Source organism: Apaloderma vittatum, unplaced genomic scaffold (genome assembly GCF_000703405.1).
Source record: "Apaloderma vittatum isolate BGI_N311 unplaced genomic scaffold, ASM70340v1 scaffold32316, whole genome shotgun sequence".
Lineage (NCBI taxonomy): Eukaryota > Metazoa > Chordata > Aves > Trogoniformes > Trogonidae > Apaloderma > Apaloderma vittatum.
In genome coordinates this window covers 3851-5770 of record NW_009720595.1, presented here as the reverse complement: position 1 = coordinate 5770, position 1920 = coordinate 3851, and the positions used below count along the sequence as shown (strand labels likewise).

Genomic DNA, 1920 nt, shown 5'->3' with positions numbered 1-1920 from the left:
TTTCCTTCCCAGCCTCCCCCTTTTCCTTCCTGGGCCCCCTTTTTCTTCCTTCTTTCCCTCCTGGAGCCCTTCCCTCCCTCCTCCAACACCTGGCTGGCTTATTCGTGGGACAGAATTGTTGTCCCTCTGCACCTCTGTTGGCAGGGGTCGCTTTACGTCCCTGTTAGGATGGTGCTGTTCCTCTCGGGACAGGTTTCCAGGCATCCCTGGGCTTGTGACCCTGCTTTGAGCAGCAGGGGCAGACGAGGTTATTTCCAAACTCGGACGTTCTATGACCCTGCAATATTTAATCACCTTGAATTGTTTTGTCTCCAGCAAGGCAAACACAAGCTCTTACTAAGCAATGTGGTCGGGTGAATGGGTTGTTTTAGAGCCACATTTTCAAAGAAAAAGGAGAACTCTAGAAGGTTGGGGAAGAAGAAAATTCGGAGCCGGCGCTCTTTGGGGCAGGGTGATGGTTGAACTGAGGAGTCGGTGAGAGGGCTTATCCGACAGAAACCCTTTGGAGAGGTGGAGGCAGCGATTCCGATGTCAGTGATTGAGCTGACGACACGTTAAGCGCCTTGTTTGTTGTCATTCCTTCAGACTGCACCGAGGCGTTGCCGCTTTCCCTTCCGCAGCTTCGAGATGGAAGCCACGCTCACAGCCAGCGAGATCCGGCAGCGCTTCATTGACTTCTTCAAGGCAAACAAGCATACCTATGTGCACTCGTCTTCTACAATCCCCCTGGATGACCCCACGCTGCTCTTTGCCAACGCTGGTATGAATCAGGTGAGATTCTACAGCCCTGTAGCTACTGAAACCTGGGAAGCCGTTTGCAGAGCTTAGAAAATTATTGTTATTTCCTCTCATCTTCCCTCTGGTTGTGAAGAGGTGGTGTGATGTGTTGGCTGCAGCCCTCTGCGCTCATGCAGAATTGGCGAGAGCCCTGGAAGAGGTCCTTGTGCCCGCTGGGCTGACGGTGCGGCGATGGGAGCGTTGCCAGTCTCCCTTCTTTGACCCTTTGGACCGCAGCGAGTCCTGGCACAGCTATTAGAGCCTTTGAAGTAGTAGTTTTTGAGGCCAGGCTGCAGAGAGGGAGATCAGCAGGCAGCTTTCGCTCTTGTTTTTATTTTATATCTATCCTTTCTTTTACCCTTTCAGTTCAAACCCATCTTCCTCAACACCATCGACCCGTCGCACCCCTTCGCTAAACTCAGCAGAGCCACCAACACTCAGAAGTGCATCAGAGCAGGGGGCAAGCACAACGACCTGGATGATGTGGGGAAGGATGTGTACCACCACACCTTCTTCGAGATGCTGGGCTCCTGGTCCTTCGGGGATTATTTCAAGGTGAAACAGGCTTCGTGCAGCTCTCACACAGTTACACGTATCTATGGGCTCAGCAGGGCAACTGAGAGAGTATCTCAGCACTAAGTGGTTCCTGCGGAATAAATGAGCGTGGAAGCTGCCCCAGGCGTGCAGAATTTTTCGAGGTTAATTACTCAGGGTTTACAAAGCTGATTATCTTAACTCTGCCAGTCTGGAGTCTTAGTGGCTGTTCTGAAGCCGTGGGGAGTTGCCCGTGCTGTGCGACTGGGGTGGACCTTCGGCCAGGAGCAATCGTGAAATAGTGGTGTCCTTCCCTTCTTGGGAGTGAAGTCATAGAATCACAGACTGGTTCAGGTTGGAAGGGACCTTGAAGATCATCTAGTTCCAAGCCCCTACTGTGGGCAGGGACACCTCTCTCCCACCAGCCCAGGTTGCTCCAAGCCCCGTCCAACCTGGCCTTGAACCCTTCCAGGGATGGGGCAACTACAAACTCTTTGGGCAACCTGTGCCAGTGCTTCACCGCTCTCATGGGGAAGAATTTCTTCCTTAGAGCTAACCTAAGTCTACCCTCTTGCAGTTTCAGGCCATTGCCCCATGTCCTACCCCTAC

General features: G+C 52.7%; 1 protein-coding gene across 1 annotated transcript in view; it reads left to right on the top strand.

Annotated features, from left to right (window-relative positions):
* Positions 1 to 588: 588 nt before the first annotated feature.
* AARS (alanyl-tRNA synthetase) overlaps positions 589 to 1920 on the top strand; it is a gene marked incomplete at its 3' end in the record, with an annotated part of 5048 nt that continues 3716 nt past the window's right edge. The window contains exons 1-2 of the mRNA XM_009871064.1: positions 589 to 771; positions 1144 to 1332. Coding sequence (XP_009869366.1) covers positions 628 to 771; positions 1144 to 1332 — 333 coding nt within the window. The remainder of the gene's footprint in view (positions 772 to 1143; positions 1333 to 1920) is intronic.